The 16,925-nt window shown below is 45.7% G+C and overlaps 1 protein-coding gene across 1 annotated transcript in view; it reads right to left on the reverse strand.

Moving 5' to 3' along the window:
• Positions 1-16,925, reverse strand: part of SPAG17 (sperm associated antigen 17) — a 143,098-nt gene that overhangs the window by 19,369 nt on the left and 106,804 nt on the right. The window contains exons 31-38 of the mRNA XM_054163906.1: positions 15,169-15,345; positions 12,941-13,062; positions 9,688-9,818; positions 7,877-8,001; positions 7,325-7,507; positions 5,228-5,341; positions 3,126-3,171; positions 79-181 (exon numbers count right to left, since the gene is read on the reverse strand). Of these exons, the coding sequence (XP_054019881.1) occupies positions 79-181; positions 3,126-3,171; positions 5,228-5,341; positions 7,325-7,507; positions 7,877-8,001; positions 9,688-9,818; positions 12,941-13,062; positions 15,169-15,345 (1,001 nt within the window). The remainder of the gene's footprint in view (positions 1-78; positions 182-3,125; positions 3,172-5,227; positions 5,342-7,324; positions 7,508-7,876; positions 8,002-9,687; positions 9,819-12,940; positions 13,063-15,168; positions 15,346-16,925) is intronic.

A 16,925-nucleotide genomic window follows, 5' to 3' on the forward strand; every position in this document is an offset into this window, starting at 1 on the left:
TTGCATGTGTGTTATGTGTGCTTGGTTCCATCCTGCCTGTTAGTTATGTTTGTACCAGTTCTCAGTGCTCTATCCTACCTGAAGCTCTCCTGCTGGTCTTCTGTTAGGGTGGTGATTGTCTCCTCTGTGTGATGCTGGGGGTGAGAAGCCACTGCCTGTTCATACAGCTCAGTTATATCAGCTGCAATGCAACAAGTGTTATTGAATCTGCATGCTTTGCCAAGCACTGGTAAGGGTTATGCATAAGAAGCATAAAAGGACAGATTTGTAATGCATCTTTCTGTCACTTGATGAAAGCCCAAGAGATTCTTTTTCACTGTGAGGGAAGAGGCAAAAAGAACTTCATTCCAAAATCAAGTTCAGAACATTTCCTATCTGTTAATTCAATGTAGAAGGCAACAAAAGCATATCAAGTTCATACCCCCACCCTGCATTGCTTTAAATGTCTCTATATTCTTCCAAGATACAAATCAAATACATGCAAATAGGTAAAGCTGCTGACACTGGATTTGAGCCAGGAGAGTGCCCAGGTTGTCAAGAAAGCCAACAGAATTCTGGCCTCTGTCAGGACCATGGAAACCATTGTCCCACACTTGTGAGGCCACACATTGCATTCTGGGTTCACTTTTAGGGCCCTCACTACAAGACAGATATTGAGGTGGTGGAGCAGGTCCAGAGGAGGGCAACAAAGCTGGTAAAAGATCTGGAGGACAGGTTTTGTAAGGAGCAGATGAGGGAATTAAGGTTGTTTAGTCTGGAGAAAAGGAAGGTGAGGGGAGACTTTATTGTACTCTATAACTCCCTTAAAGGAGGCTGGGTCAAGGTGGGGGGTCAATCTATTCTTCCTAGTAACAAGTGACAGGAGGAGAGGAAATGGCTTCAAGTTGCCCCAGGGGAAGTTTAGATATTGGATATTAGAAAAAACCAGAACATTTTCAGTGAAAGGATTCTCAGAGACTGGAACAGGCTCCCCAGGGAGGTGGTTGAATCCCCACTCCTGGAGGTGTTTAAAAGATGCAGAGATGTGGTGCTGAGGGACATGGTTTAGGTCCAGACTTGGTGGTTTTAGGTAATGGTTGGAGACTTGATGATCTTAAAGGTCTTTTCCAACTGAAATGATTCTATGATTCAGCCACTTTCTGACCAGGGGGCAACAGTCCAAGTCTCTATATCCAGATGAAATAAATAATGTGGGTTTTCAGGACCTTCCTTACTTTCAGCTTACTTAAGTTGTGCTTAACTGTGGCTGTGAAGCAGCCACATCCTGGCCTGCATCAAGAACAGTGTGGCCAGCAGGAGCAGGGAGGTCATTCTGCCCCTGTACACTGCACTGGTTAGGCCACAGCTTGAGTCCTGTGTCCAGTTCTGGGCCCCTCAGTTTAGGAAGGAGGTTGACTTGCTGGAGCGTGTCCAGAGAAGAGCAACAAAGTTGGTGAGGGGTTTGGAACACAAGCCCTATGAGGAGAGGCTGAGGGAGCTGGGGTTGCTTAGCCTGGAGAAGAGGAGGCTCAGGGGAGACCTTATTGCTCTCTACAACTCCCTGAAGGGAGGTTGTAGACAGGCAGGGGCTGGTCTCTTCTCCCAGGCAGCCAGTACCAGAACAAGAGGACACAGTCTCAAGATGCACCAGGGGAGGTTTAGGCTGCATGTTAGGAAGAAGTTCTATACAGAGAGAGTGATTGCCCATTGGAATGGGCTGCCTGGGGAGGTGGTGGAGTCACCATCATTGGAGTTTTTCAGGAGGAGACTTGATGGGGTGCTTGGTGCCATGGGTTAGTTGTTTAGGTGGTGTTGGATTGGTTGATGGGTTGGACACGATGATCTTGAAGGTCTCTTCCAACCTGGTCTATTCTATTCTGTTCTATTCTGTTCTATTCTATTCTATTCTATTCTATTCAACATTCTCATGGAAAGAACTTCTATTTCAGTATGTGTATTGGAGAAAATCCAGCCTTCCATATTTAAGATTGTGACCAGCTCTGGGGCATTAGTAGAATAGAATAAAATAGAATAGAATAGACCAGGTTGGAAAAGACCTTTGAGATCATAGAGTCCAACCTATCACCCAACACCATCTAATCAACTAAACCATGGCACCAAGTGCCTCATCCAGTCAGTTCGTAAACACCGCCAGGGATGGTGACTCCACCACCTCCCTGGGCAGCACATCCCAATGGCCAATCTCTCTTTCTGGGAAGAATTTCTTCCTAACATCCAGCCTAAACCTCCCCTGGCACAGCTTGAGACTGTGTCCTCCTGTTCTGGTGCTGGTTGCCTAGCAGAAGAGACCAACCCCCTCCTGGCTACAACTTCCCTTCAGGTAGTTGTAGAGAGCAAGAAGGTCTCCCCTGAGCTTCCTCTTCTCCAGGCTAAGCAACCCCAGTTCCCTCAGCCTCTCCTCACAGGGCTGTGCTCCAAACCCCTCCCCAGCTTTGTTGCCCTTCTCTGGACACCTTCCAGCAACCCAACATCTTTCCTAAACTGAGGGGCCCAGAACTGGACACAGGACTCAAGGTGTGTCCTAACCAGTCCTGAGTACAAGGGCACAATGACTTCCCTGCTCCTGCTGGCCACACTGTTCCTGATGCAGGCCAGGATGCCATTGGCCTTCTTGGCCGCCTGGAACATGAATGCCTCCAGAGATGGAGACTCTACAGCCTCTCTGGGCAGCCTGTGCTCTGCCACCCTCAAAGGGAAGAATGTTTTCCTTCTGTTTATTTCCAGTTTGTGTCCATTGCCCTTTGTCCTGTCACTGTACACCATTGAGAAGAGCCTGGCTCCATCCTCCTCACGCTGGCCCTTTAAGTATTGATAAACATTGATCAGTTTCCCCCCTTCAGTCTGCTTTTCTCCAGGCTAAACAGCCCCATGTCTTTCAGCCTTTCCTCCTAAGGTAGATATTTTGGTCCCCTCATCATCATAGAGGCCCAAGGAATTGTTATTCAGGGGTATTGAATCACTGATGCTAACAAGTTCTAATCACCTGTGCACATTAAACAGAAGCACATAAATAGCACACAGATAAATTTACCTTTATGTTCCTTCCTTAAAAATAATACTACAGTGCTTTATAGTTTACTATGGTATTTTACAGGCTTAAAAGAAAGGTATTCAATTTTTATTACCTCTAGCTTGGAGATCTTCAGGTGACTTCTCCCAGTCAGGGAAGGACTGCAATGAAGAAGGAATAATCATGACCATGTGGGAAGCAGACCTCACAGCAACAGCATCTTGTTCAAAGGATTTCTACCCTAAACAGTATCACAGTATCACCAAGATTGGAAGAGACCTCAAAGATCGTCAAGTCCAACAAGTGTTATCTTGTTACCTCAGAATGTGACTACAAGAATGGAGGTGTTTCAGTGTGTTGTAAACCATGAGCTGGTTTAATGAAGTACTACATCCCTTGTTTCGCAAGGTATTTGTTTGCTTCTTGCTGACCTGCTTCACAGATGACTTTGTACTTTATGTGGTTGCTGTTTATTAAATCAGTGAAGCCACAGAATCACAGAAAGGTAGGGGCTGGAAGAGACCTCTGAAGATCATCTACTCCAACACCCTTGCTAAAGCAGGCAAGCTCAGGCGGTGGGTTAAAGTTTCCCATTCACATTAACTGAGCATGGCCAGCTCAGCTGGAAGCAAATGGGAGCTGTATTTACAAAGCAGAAACTACTCTCTACAATGGAATGCAAGGAACATGTACAAAATAGACAGGAGTTACAACATTATACAGGATCACAGGATCACAGAATCACCAAGGTTGGAAGAGACCTCAAAGATCATCAAGTCCAACCTGGCACCACAGACTGGGGTCAGAGTGGCTGGAGAGCTGCCAAACAGAAAGGGACCTGGGGGTGCTGATGGGCAGCTGGCTGAACACAAGTCAGCAGTGTGCCCAGGTGGACAAGAAGGCCAATGGCATCCTGGCCTGCATCAAGAATAGTGTGGCCAGCAGGAGCAGGGAAGTCATTCTGCCCCTGTACTCTGCACTGGTTAGGCCACACCTTGAGTCCTGTGTCCAGTTCTGGGCCCCTCAGTTTAGGAAGGACATTGAGACTCTTGAATGTGTCCAGAGAAGGGCAACAAGGCTGGGGAGAGGCCTTGAGCACAGCCCTGTGAGGAGAGGCTCAGAGAGCTGGGGTTGCTTAGCCTGGAGAAGAGGAGGCTCAGGGGAGACCTTCTTGCTGTCTACAACTACCTGAAGGGAGGTTGTAGCCAGGTGGGGGTTGGTGTCTTCTCCCAGACAACCAGCACCAGAACAAGAGGACACAGTCTTGAGCTATGCCAGGGGAAGTTTAGGCTGCAGGTGAGGAGAAAGTTCCTCACAGAGAGAGTAATTGGCCACTGTAATGTGCTGCCCAGGGAGGTGGTGGAGTCACCAACACTGGAGATGTTCAAAAAGGGATTGGACATCACACTTGAAGCCATGGTTAGTCCTGAGGTGTTGGGTGACAGGTTGGACTTGATGATCTTTGAGGTCTTTTCCAACCTTATTGATTCTATGATTCCATGATCTTTTCCTTTAGGCAAGGTTAATGGAGCCAAAACATTAAGTCAGATTTTCAAGTGTATTAAATAACCAGGAGTTATCTAGTTGCTCTGAAAAACTTGTGTAAGAAGTTGATACTTGTATAAAATAGCCAAATACTGTCATAGTTCTTGTCCCTAGAAAATGCAGTATATTTGGAAATGTGAGTCAAAACAAATGCAAATGCACATGCCTAAGCACACAGAATGATAGGGGCTGGAAGGGACCTCTGGAGATCACCTAAGTCCAGACCTCCAGTCTTGAGCTGCACCAGGGGAGGTTTAGGCTGGATGTTGGGAAGAAGATCTTCCCAGCAAGAGAGATTGGCCATTGGAATGTGCTGCCCAGGGAGGTGGAGTCATCATCACTGGAGGTGTTTAGGAGGAGACTGGATGAGGCATTTGGTGCCATGGTTTAGTTGATTAGATGGTATTGGGTGATAGGTTGAACTCAATGATCTCAAAGGTCTTTCCCAACCTGGTTAATTCAATTCAATTCAATTCAATTCAATTCAATTCAATTCAATTCAATTCAATTCAATTCAATTCAATTCAATTCAATCCAATCCAATCCAATTCAATCCAATCCAATCCAATCCAATCCAATCCAATCCAATCCAATCCAATCCAATTCAATTCTATTCTAATACAATACAATGGTTCTGTTGGAAAAAGTAGTTTAAAATGGTATTGTTCTCACTTTATACAGTTCAAGGATCCTTGCAGCATTCTCCTTTTCCTCTTCTGTTCTTGGTTCTTTCACATTCATCTTTTCCAGATAATCTTCTTGCTTTAAAAGGTTGTCTACATATTCCTGGTGGAACAATGAGAAAGGACAAGAAAGATGCAGTTTTGTCTGCAGAGGTAGACTTGAGGTTCACATACATAGAGAAAAAAGTTTGTAGAAGTAATGGACATATTTCTTCTTCATGTCATTAAGACCCCTTCTGTGAATCTGTGCATGAGTTATGTACATATCTAAAGGTTTGTATGGAGGAATAGGTCCAAACAGGTCTAAGAGAAGAGTTACAGGCTGAGAAGGTAATAAGTGAAAGCTTACTAAAGACTCTGAAGACTAGCAGTACTGTTTAATTTACAAGAAATAATAGAGTAAGGAGACCAAGAGTCAGCAGAAGCTCTCCCAGGCCACTAGCACACACTGGCATCCACAAGGAGCTGTGTAACTTGGATCACATCCAACAAGTTTCTAGATGCCCCTGCTGCATCAGTGGGTGCTGCACTTTGGTCACAACAACCCCATGCAGAGCTACAGGCTGGGAACAGAGTGGTTGGAGAGCAGCCAGGCACAGAGGGACCTGGGAGTACTGGTTGATAGTAGGCTGAACATGAGTCAGCAGTGTGCCCAGGTGGCCAAGAAGGCCAATGGCATCCTGGCCTGCATCAGGAACAGTGTGGCCAGCAGGAGCAGGGAAGTCATTGTCCCCTGTACTCAGCACTGGTTAGGCCACACCTTGAGTCCTGTGTCCAGTTCTGGGCTCCTCAATTTAAGAAGGATATTGAGACACTTGAATGTGTCCAGAGAAGGGCAACAAGGTTGGGGAGGGGTCTTGAACACAAGCCCTATGAAGAGAGGCTGAGGGAGCTGGGGTTGCTTAGCCTGGAGAAGAGGAGCCTCTCCTCACAGGGCTGTGCTCCAGACCCCTCCCCAGCTTTGTTGCCCTTCTCTGGACACATTCCAGCAACTCAACATCTTTCCTAAACTGAGGGGCGCACAGATGGAGGCAGGACTCAAGGTGTAGCCTAACCAGTGCTGTGTACAGGGGCTCATGTTCAGCTGCTGTCAACCACTGCCCCCAGATCCCTTTCTGCCTGGCTGCTCTCCAACCACTCTGTCCCCAGCCTGTATTGCTCCATGGGGTTGTTGTGGTCACTGTGTACAACCTAGCACTTAGACTTGCTAAATGTTTTCTCAGTGCCAATAACTGTGACTCCTCCTTCCCAATGTTACAAATGGCATTCCTTCTCTAAAAGCCAAAACCAGAGCAATGGAGAGACTTGCCTTGGGATTTTGGTGTGGGTTCTTTTATTATAGCACTACCTTTGAAAGATCAGTATGAAAATGAAACAATTGTTATACATTTACAGACTGTAAAAGGGTAACATTTAATTTTGATAGACTAGCACATCCCAAATATAATCTAGCAGTGTGCCCAGGTGGCCAAGAAGGCCAACAGTATCCAGGCCTCTATCAGGAATAGTGTGACAAGCAGGACCAGGGAAGCCATTGTCTTCCTGTGCTCAGCACTGGTGAGGCCACACCTTGAGTCCTGGGTTCTGTTTTGGGACCCTCGCTGCAAGAAAGACATCGAGGTGCTGGAGGGGGTCTAAAGAAGGGTAGCAAAGTTGGTGAAGGGTCTGAAGAATAGGTCTTGTGAAGAGTGTTTGAGGGAACTGAGCTTATTTAGTCTGGAAAATAGGAGACTGAGAAGAGACCTTCCTGCTCTCTAAAAGTCCCTGAAAGGAGGTTGAAGTGGATGTCTGAAGGAAATGAAGCCCTAAAGAAAGTAAAAGCTAAGTAACAGACATCAATATTTACAGAAAGCAAACTCTTTGTTAGTGTACTGTCTGTGATAGGTACTGGACTGGATCTCACATATCTGAACAGAAAAGTAGCTTCCACAAGAGCTGCTTCAGAAATGCACTTTTCTTGCAGCCCCTGTCTGTGTATGAAATGCTGATTGTTCTTCCAAAGCAGAATTTTTGTCTCAGGCATACAGTATCACCCAATTTGCTCTCTGCTGCTCACTGGAGGAATGAATGCATGGGGCTGCATTACCTTGAGGGAAAGCTGCAGGTTTTCTCTCAGCTCATCACTAAGTGGCTTGTACTGGAGCAGCTGACGGATCTGCAGTTTATTAGGACATCTTTGCACAGACACAGGCAAGCTTGCCTGCTCTTTGGATCCAATGCAGAGACCCTTCCAACCCCATGTTCTTACTGAGGGACCTGTGATCTTTCTCTGAACATAGACAAGAACAAACAAACAAGAGGAGCAAGAGGCTACTGAAACTAAACCACAGCTGTTTCACATGAGACACACAGTGGCAAAGCTGTTACTCTTCTTACAGCATCAGAGATCTAGACAGTCAGTACATTCTTAGGCATAACAAAATCCTCAAACTTCTTCATCTGGCAAGATGAACTCCCCTAAAAATTGCTGAGAGTAGAAGCCAGAGGTGGTTACATTTCTCCTGACAGCCTGCCCCTTGCTTTGCCTTGCCTTAATCAACAGGACTTAACAATGTCATGCTGTTTAGAGCTCTGCTCCCCTCCCCGTGACAAACATCAATGGCTTCAGGAGCAAAGGACAATTTTGAAACAATTATACCTCAGGAGGAGATGTCTCCCGTGGCTTTGACTGAAGATTGGGAGGAACAATACTCTCTGGATCTTTCTTCATTACCCAGGGCGAGGCTTCAGGTAAAGGGCGGAGGATAGTAACACACAAAACACCTGGTGCGAAGACACATGCTGCTGAGGATCAACCCAAATCAAACCATGATGGACAAGGGTCTCAAACCTTATTATCAAAGGGTAAAACTCAGTGTGAAAATGAGATCATAGTGGCTACAGGTAATACTGGACCACTGAGGTGATTATAAATCTTGGACAAGTTCAGGTTGCTCAGACCATGTTTAACAATGGACTGTCTATGCTACCTGCTTTGAGACTTGAGTGACAGCTCAGCTGCAGAGTGTGTGGAGTATCCCAAACAGGGAAGAGCCTTTGGCCCATGTTGACTGAATAGGCTGAGGGAGCTGGGGTTGTTCAGCCTGGGGAAGAGGAGGCTCAGGGGAAACCTTATTGCTGTCCACAACTACCTGAAGGAAGGTTGCAGCCAGGTGGGGGTTGGTCTCTTCTCCCAGGCAACCAGCACCAGAACAAGAGGACACAGTCTCAAGCTGTGCCAGGGGAGGTTTAGGCTGGAGGTGAGGAGAAAGTTCTTCCCAGAAAGAGAGATTGGCCATTGGAATGTGCTGCCCAGGGAGGTGGTGGAGTCACTATCCCTGGAGGTGTTCAAAAAAGGACTGTATGTGGCACTTGAAGCCATGGGTTAGTAGTCTTGAGGTGCTGGGTGATAGGTTAGCCTTGATGTTCTCTGGGGTGTTTTCCAACCTTATTGATTCTATGATTCTGTGAATACTAACCTCAGAAGTACATCATATTCAGAACATGCATGATTATTCACTTTATTTTATACTTCACTGGATGGATTCCATTACAGATTATTTATTCTCTGTTCTAATTGTTCTGATCAATTTAAATGTTCTCCAAAATATTTCTTCCAACCCAACCCCAAAATATACTTAATCTACCATTATTTACTCCATAGGTGGCCTTCAAAATGGATGTGATCATTAAAGTGCTTTGTGAGAGTGATACAAAATTGTAGAGCCTTGATGTCAAGGCAGATAGAGCCAGCACTGAGAAAGAGAGGATGAAGTTCTGAAAGAGCAGATGTGCTACTTTTAGAGATGACAGCTGGGTGTCAGCAGGTTTTCTTGGCTGTGATTTCACTGGGTATGTATCACAGAATGGTAGAGGTTGGAAGGGACCTTTGAAGATCATTCAGTCCAACCTCCCTGCTAGAGCAGGATCCCCTGGAGTAAATCACACAGGAACACATCCAGGAGGGTCTGGAAACTCTCTAGACCTCCCTGGTCCAGCTGGTCACACCATTCCTGATACAGGCCAGGATGCTGTTGGCCACTTTGGCCACCTAAGCACACTGTCAGCTCATCTTTCACTGACTACTGATCAACACCCCCATATCTTTCTCTGCAGGGCAGCTTTCCAGTTCTCTGCCCCAGCCTGAAGCGTTCATGGGGTTGTTGTGACCCAAGTACAGGACCTGGCATTTGGCCTTGTTAAATATACAGCTGACCTTGGCCCATTGATCCAGCCTGTCCAGGTCCCTCTGCAGAGCCTTCCTACCCTGGAGCAGATCGACATTGCCATCCAATCTGGTGTTCCTGAGGGTGCACTTGTACCCCTCATCAGATCATTGATAAAGATGTTAAACGTGATTGGCCCCAAACCTGAGTCCTGGTGAGCTCTGCTCATGACTGGTGTTCTCTGACTCCACCTTTGCAATTATTTCTGTTACTAGTTTGTGGAAAAGAAATGAATCTTTCCTACCTGGATGTTCTTGTACAGGATCTTGCAAGACAGCAACAGTGGGGTCACTACAGGCTTCAGCAAGATACTTCTGTACATCCCTGCTCCTCAGGAGCTCAGTTCCAGAACCATCAGCGGAGATGATGAAGAACCTGCACAGCCAGCACACACATTGGATTGTATCAGGCATAGCAAGCAAGGTGTTGGTCTACAGGGTGGCCTCTGTGAGGAGGAGCCAGGGCCTCACCTGTGCTGGACACAGACACTTTCAGCTGGCTCAAATAGACCCCTTGCAGGGCACAGCTGAGTATCTCAGTCAAGAGGCTGGCTCCTCAGGGTAAATGTGCATATGAAATGGCAAAGTGCCACATAGGCAGTAATGAGTGAGGGAGAAAGTCCAAGCAACTATCCTGCAGAGACCAAGGTCAGACATGAAGAAGGAGAAGGACAAGTTGCTCCTGGTGCCAGAGATTCCCCTGCAGCCTATGGGGAGGACAATGGTGGAGCAGATATCCATGCTGCAACTTGTGGAGGAGACTCTGCTTTAGTTGACACTATGGTTTAGTTAATTAGATGGTGTTGGATGATAGGTTGGACTTGATGATCTTGAAGGTATTTTCCAACCTGGTTATTTCTATTCTATTCTATTCTATTCTATTCTACCTATCCTATCCTATCCTATCCTATCCTATCCTATCCTATCCTATCCTATCCTATCCTATCCTATCCTACCCACCACATCCTAGAATAGGTACTCCCCTGCAGCTTGTGGACAGGACCATGCCAGTGTAGGTGGTTTCCTGAAGGATCTGCAGCCCATGGAGAGCTCATGCTGGAGCAGGTTAAATGAAAAGAACTGCAGCCCATGGAAGGACCCATGATAGAACAGGGGAAAAGCACGAGGAGAAAGGAGCAGCAGAAAGGAGTTATTATAGATTGATTACAACCTCCTGTTCCCTACACTGCTGAGGTGGGGAGGAGGCAGAGAGGGCTGGAATAAGGCAGGGATAGAATAGAATAAAATAGAATAGAATAGAATAGAATAGAATAGAATAGAATAGAATAGAATAGAATAGAATAGAACTAACCAGGTTGGAAAAGACCTTCAAGATCATCAAGTCCAAACTATCACCCAACGCCATCTAATCAACTGAACCATGGCATCAAGTGCCTCATCCAGTCTCCTCTTCAATACCTCCAGGGATGGTGACTCCACCACCTCCCTGGGCAGCACATTGCAATGGCCAATCTCTCTTTCTGGGAAGAATTTCTTCCTAACATCCAGCCTAAACCTCCCCTGGCTCAGCTTGAGACTGTGTCCTCTTGTTCTGGTGCTGCTTACCTGGGAGAAGAGACCAACACCCACCTGGCTACAGCTTCCCTTCAGGTAGTTATAGACAGCAAGAAGGTCTCCCCTGAGCCTCCTCTTCTCCAGGCTAAGCAACCCCAGCTCCCTCAGCCTCTCCTCACAGGGCTGTGCTCCAAACCCCTCCCCAGCTTTGTTGCCCTTCTCTGGACACCTTCCAGCAACTCAACATCTTTCCTAAACTGAGGGGCCCAGAACTGGACACAGGACTCAAGGTGTAGCCTAACCAGTGCTGAGTACAGGGGCACACTGACTTCCCTGCTCCTGCTGGTCACACTATTCCTGATACAGGCCAGGATGCCCTTGGCCTTCTTGGCCACCTGGGCACACTGCTGGCTCATGTTCAACCAGTCCCCCCAGGTCCCTTTCTGCCTGGCTGCCCTCCAGCCACTCTGACCCCAGCCTGTAGCACTGCATGGGGTTGTTGTGGCCAATGTGTAGAACCCAGTGGATGTTGAGCCTCAGAAAAAAAGGTGATGGGGAGAAGGTATTTTTGGTTTTGTGTTTGTTTCACATCATCCAAATCTATTTTAACTGGGGAAAAAAAAAGCCAAACCCCCAAAAATGCCAAGTTGAGTCTGATGGCTTATTGTCCCCCTTGTCCTGTTGAGGTAGGGGACCAAGAGAATGGGTGTTTGGCACCTGGCTGAGGCCAACCCACCACACTAGCTTTCACTTTGTATTCCTTCTAGACAGCAAAAATGATAAAGAAAATCAAACTGCAAGATGATGTCATCAAAATCCATCAAATGTCATCAAAAGCCATCAAATCTTATTCTGCAGAGCAGAATCACAGAATCATTAAGGTTGGAAAAGACCTCGAGTCAAACTGTCAACCCAACACCACCTTGCCCACTAAACCATGTCTCAAAGTGCCATGTTGGGGTGGTTTTAGGCTGTGCCTTTTAAATTTAGCTACAGATTTTGAGCAGAAAAGTAGAAAGATATAAATAAATCACCACTGGGTGTGAAAAGGAAAACAAAAGATTATTCTAAACAAATTCACTGGGTAAATACCTGGAATAAGAGGAGCTGTACCATAACAATTCTTCCCTTTTCCTCTTCTCTTCTGATCTCTGGCTGTTTTGCTTTGCTTGGGAGAGATAACCTGCTTTTGGCTGGCCTTGGCTAAGTTTATCTTCTCTGCTCATTTCTCTTATCCTTTTTGTACAGGGGGTAAGGGAGGGAGAAGCTAGTAGCTTCCCCTGTTTCTGTTCTATTCCATTCCATTCCATTCCATTCCATTCCATTCCATTCCATTCCATTCCATTCCATTCCATTCCACTCTACTCTACTCTACTCTACTCTACTCTGCTGTTTGTTGATTGTGAATGTCTGTATAATATTGTAACTCCTGGATATTTTGTACACATCCACTACATTCCATTGTAGACTGTAGATCTTGCTTGTAAATACAGCTTCATTTGCTTCTAAGTGAGTTGGTCTGGCAAAGGTAATGTTGTGGGGGGGAAACTTCAACCCACCACACACTTGTGGTGATTAATCACAATGTCATTTTTGTTTAGCACAGGCTCCTCCTTTTGCAGTACAACAATACATGATTTCATTATGTGCAGGCTCTGAGGATAAGCAGAAGAAAATGCTCCTCACCCACATTTGTGCACAAATGGCTTTAGCAGCCTGTGCAACCCCCACTGTGTTTTGTGGGTGCCAAGCCCCACAAGCAGGTTGGAGCATAAGGGGATGTTATTTAAAGGCCAGCGGAGTGATGTGTGGCAGTTTTGGGCTATGCCTCCACCAAGGCTGAACCACTTCCCTGTGCAGCTTGTTTCACTGCTTGAGTACTGAACAAAGGCAGCCCAACTACATGAGAGCTGTGTACAATGAAGCACAATACAGCACAGTGAAGAAAGAAAAGTGCAAACCTTTGAATCCAGAGCAGTTTACCTGGGGACATGCTCATCATAAGTGATATCTTTATCTGAGAGTGGTGATGCTGAACTTCTGTCTTCCTGGTTATCAGAGTCAAGGCCAGGAACACTCACAGCTGTGCTGCCATCAGCCATGACCTATAATAGAAATTACACAAAATAACTTGAATTACAAGAAAGCCAGAACATTTTTTCCTGAACTCTAATATGACCTAGCCCAGGCAAAGAGACAGAAAAAAACCCAACCAAACCAACAAGCAATTTTGGGATGAACAACCTGGAACTCACAAGAAAAATAAAGAAGAAAACTGAAAACAGTGGAAAAAAAAGCTGAAAGGCCATTTCTAGAAAAACATGCTGCATCCTAAATGCTACAATCACATTGCTAATAGATAATAAATGCTTGTTGTCAAATGGGATGTGGCACTTGGTGCCATGGTCTAGTAGTCATGAGGTCTTGGGTGACAGGTTGGACTTGATGATCTCTGATGTATTTTCCAACCTTATTGATTCTATGATGATTCTGTGATATTCCACACCTATATATGTGGGCATCAGTAGGCAACTTCACACAAAAAAACTCACTTGATGGTCAAGTCTGGTAACTATACTCATAGAATAGAGTAGAGTAGAGTAGAGTAGAGTAGAGTAGAGTAGAGTAGAGTAGAGTAGAATAGAATAGAACAGAATAGAATAGAATAGAATAGAATAGAATAGAATAGACCAGGTTGGAAGAGACCTTTGAGATCATCAAGTCCAACCTATCACCCAACACCATCTAATCAACTAAGCCATGGCACCAAGCACCCCATCAAGTCTCTTCCTAAACACCTCCAGTGATGGTGACTCCACCACCTCCCTGGGCAGAATATTCCAATGGGCAATCTCTCTCTTTCTATGAAGAACTTCTTCCAAACATCCAGCCTAAACCTCATCTGGCACAGCTTGAGACTGTGTCCTCTTGTTCTGGTGCTGGTTGCCTGGGAGAAGAGACCAGCCCCTGCCTGTCTACAACCTCCTTTCAGGTAGTTGTAGAGAGCAATAAGGTCTCCCCTGAGCCTCCTCTTCTCCAGGTTAAGCAATCCCCAGCTCCCTCAGCCTCTCCTCATAGGGCTTGTGCTTGAGAAGTCATGGAACAGTGCAGAAGTAACCCTTAGTTGTCATCTACTTCTGTTAAGTGGTACAAATAATGGGCAAGTATGCCTATACCATTAACTAAAAGTGTTAATATAACCTATTCTAAAATTTCCAGGGATGGAGGCTTCCTGACAACCTATTCCAGTGCTCACAGGGCTGTGTTCCAAACCCCTCACCAACTTTGTTGCCCTTCTCTGGACACATTCCAGCAAGTCAACCTCCTTCCTAAACTGAGGGTCCCGGAAGATAGAATCATAGCTCTTATTATTGTCTACAACTACCTGAAGGGAGGTTGTAGACACATGGGGGTTGGTCTCTTCTCCCAGGGAACCAGCACTAGAACAAGAGGACACAGTCTCAAGCTGTGCCAGGGGAAGTTTAGGTTGGAGGTGAGGAGAAAGTTCTTCCCAGAAAGAGTAATTGGCCACTGGAATGTGCTGCCCAGGGAGGTGGTGGAGTCACCATCCCTGGAGGTGTTCAAGAGGGGATTGGATGTGGCACTTGGTGCCATGGTTCAGTTAGTCCTGAGGTGTTGGGTGACAGGTTGGACTTGATGATCTCTGAGGTCTTTTCCAACCTGGTTAATTCTATTCTATTCTACAGTATGTAGGTCATAGACACTTAGGTGATATTTCCTGAACTCAACCCTAAATACTAACCTAGCTTAAAAATCTCTCTTAGGTGTTGCAAGATCAGAGCACAATCAGTATGGCTTTACACTGAATTGTTCCTTTTACAACAGTATTTGCTTTATTTGGCAGATTAGAGTGTTTCTATGGATCACTGGACATTTTATCCAGAAGAATACTGTGAAAAGCCAGAATCCTCTCTCATTTTTAATCCTCATTTGTAGAGATAATTTTTTGCTGTAAGACAAGTCATGCTAGTTAAGGTAACTAACTTTACAGGGGAGGTAAACTGCAGACTGTATGTTTCACTTCAATCTCTCTAAAAAGAGGGAAATACCAAAAAGGAGAAACCCATCACATCCACAAGAACATATCAGAGACAGGATTCAGGAGCTGTTCCTTCTGGCTATGTAGGCTATATTAAGAATAAACACTACAAGTCTATGAGCAAGATCTTGTTTCTTTCTATGTGTTTTACCTTGAAAAGATTTCCTTCAGGATCCATCACCTCACAAAGAGTGCCTGAAGTGTGTTTCATAATGTATCTCCCTGCTTGTTGCTCTTCATTCTTGCTGATGAAGTTGTAAACTTCATGGGTATAAATTGCTGAGCAATCTTCATCAATGAAAAGAGAGCCTGCTTTGATGGGCAAAACCTATCATGGGAAGAAGGGAAGAGGTTCAGTTCTGAAAGGTGAAATCTTCAGTTTATAGGTACCAGGAAAATGAAACACAGACACAAATCTCAGCCATCTCAATCTCAACTATTTCAAGTTGGAAGGACCTGTAAGGATCATTGAGTCCAGCTGAGTCTCATGATAGAGATCATTGAGGCTCTATTCTTTGGAGGGTTACCTAAAACTAAACCATATGAGTGAAAGTGTTGTTCAGATACTCCTTGAACTCATGGCTTGTTGCCATGACCATTTCCTTGGAAGGTTGTTCCAGTGATCAGCCACCCTTTTAGTGAAGAACCTTTTCCTAGTGTCCAAGTGTGGTGGTTTAATCCTTAACTGGGAGTTAAGAGCTCAGATGGGGGCAAGGCTGAGAATCTCTCCTCTGCTCTCCCCTCCTCCCTCCCAACAGAAAGGGAAATAAAGGGAAAGGAGCAAATCCACCAAACAATAATTTGGAGTTGGCCTGGAAGTAGAGAGGTAAAGAGTTGTCTTTAAACAATATATATATGTGTGTGTGTGTGTGTGTGTGTGTATAACAATAACAGGTAAGGTTCACAAGGGCAAGGAACAAGGATGGATGGGAGGGGGACAAAGAAGAAGAATACAAAACCAGTCTCTCTCTGAAGAGGCACAGAGGCAGCAGGGAGAAGGATCAGGCCACATGGCAGAGGAGCAGGAAGGCAGCTGCAGCAGCTCTCATCCAGGAGAGGCAGGAGCCAAAAGGGGAGCTAATGACTCCAATGCCTTCCCTTTTATACCCTAGCTGGGCAGGGAGAGGGGAGTGGAACAGACTCAGTTTCCCAGGGGGAAAATGCTCTGCAGGGAGGGCAAAGCACTTGCAAGCCCTCCACCCTGTTCACAGAATGGGTGTTAACCCACAACACCAAGCTGAACTTCCCCTAACACAGCTTCACCGCATTTCCTCCTGTCCTATCACTGGTCACCAGAGAGAGGAGATTAGCACCAGGATTACCCTGTCCCAGTCTGAGAATCTGGCACCTACTCTTGTTAAATTTCATATGGGTATTGACTGCCCAGCTCTCGAGTCTGTCCAGATCTCTCTGTAAGGCCTCTCTACCCTCAAGGGAGTCCACACCTCCTCCAAGTTTACTATCATCATCAAATGTACTGAATTCAATTCCTGCATCCAGATAATTAATAAAAACTTTCAAGAACACTAGCATGAAAATTGAGCCCTGGGGAACCCCATTGGTGACTGGTCACCATAGAATCATAGAATCAACAAGGCTGGAAAAGACCTCAAAGATCATCAAGTCCAACCTGTCACCCAAGACCTCAAGACTACTAGATCACGGCACCAAGTGCCATGTCCAAACCCCTCTTGGACACCTCCAGGGACAGTGACTCTACCACCTCCCTGGGCAGCACATCCCAATAGCTAACAACTCCCTCTGTGAAGAATTTTCTCCTCCACCTGGTGTAAGTCCATTTACTACAACCTTTTGAGCCTGATCTGCAAGTCAATTGCTCACCCAAAGTATGATGGACTTTGTCTAGCTGTGTACTGGACATTTTACCCAGAAGAATACTGTGAAAAG

This window comes from Dryobates pubescens, chromosome 8 (assembly GCF_014839835.1).
Source record: "Dryobates pubescens isolate bDryPub1 chromosome 8, bDryPub1.pri, whole genome shotgun sequence".
Lineage (NCBI taxonomy): Eukaryota > Metazoa > Chordata > Aves > Piciformes > Picidae > Dryobates > Dryobates pubescens.